The 512-nt window shown below is 33.8% G+C and overlaps 1 protein-coding gene across 1 annotated transcript in view; it reads left to right on the forward strand.

The window, feature by feature from the left end:
- The window catches only part of LOC119591414 (dipeptidase 1-like), a gene marked incomplete at both ends in the record, with an annotated part of 94,984 nt that continues 94,472 nt past the window's right edge, over positions 1 to 512 (forward strand). The window contains 1 exon segment of the mRNA XM_037940156.1: positions 1 to 29. Coding sequence (XP_037796084.1) covers positions 1 to 29 — 29 coding nt within the window.

The raw sequence follows: 512 nt of genomic DNA on the forward strand, positions 1-512 counted from the left end.
CTGCTGTCGGAGGTGCCGCTGATAGACGGGTACGTAGCGAGGATGTGATGCGGGAGAGAGAGCACGGACTTGTGAAGATCAGTTATAGGTGATGATAAATGGAGGGAATATATGGAAGTAGATGTGAAGAGATAGAGAGTGAGTAGAGAATTATAAATACTAGTAATTGTAATTGTAAATGCAATAACTAAAGGGGCGTAGATGTGAAGAGGCAGAGAGTGTGTAAAGAATTGTAAATATCAGTTATAAATTATGGTAAATGGAATAAATAAATGGGCGTAGATGTGAAGACGTAGAGAATATGTAGCGAATTATAAATATCAGTAACATTAAATGTAAAAGGAATAAACAACTGGGCGTACATATAAAGATGTAGAGAGGTTGATAGATATAGATACCAATCCTCTAATAATGGCTTAATAAAATAATATAAACAAAAGGGCAAATACAAATAATAATCATAAATAATGTATACAAAATAAGATAAATAAAAAGTCGAGGTAGAGAGGTAG

Source organism: Penaeus monodon, chromosome 28 (assembly GCF_015228065.2).
Source record: "Penaeus monodon isolate SGIC_2016 chromosome 28, NSTDA_Pmon_1, whole genome shotgun sequence".
NCBI classification, from domain to species: Eukaryota; Metazoa; Arthropoda; class Malacostraca; order Decapoda; family Penaeidae; genus Penaeus; species Penaeus monodon.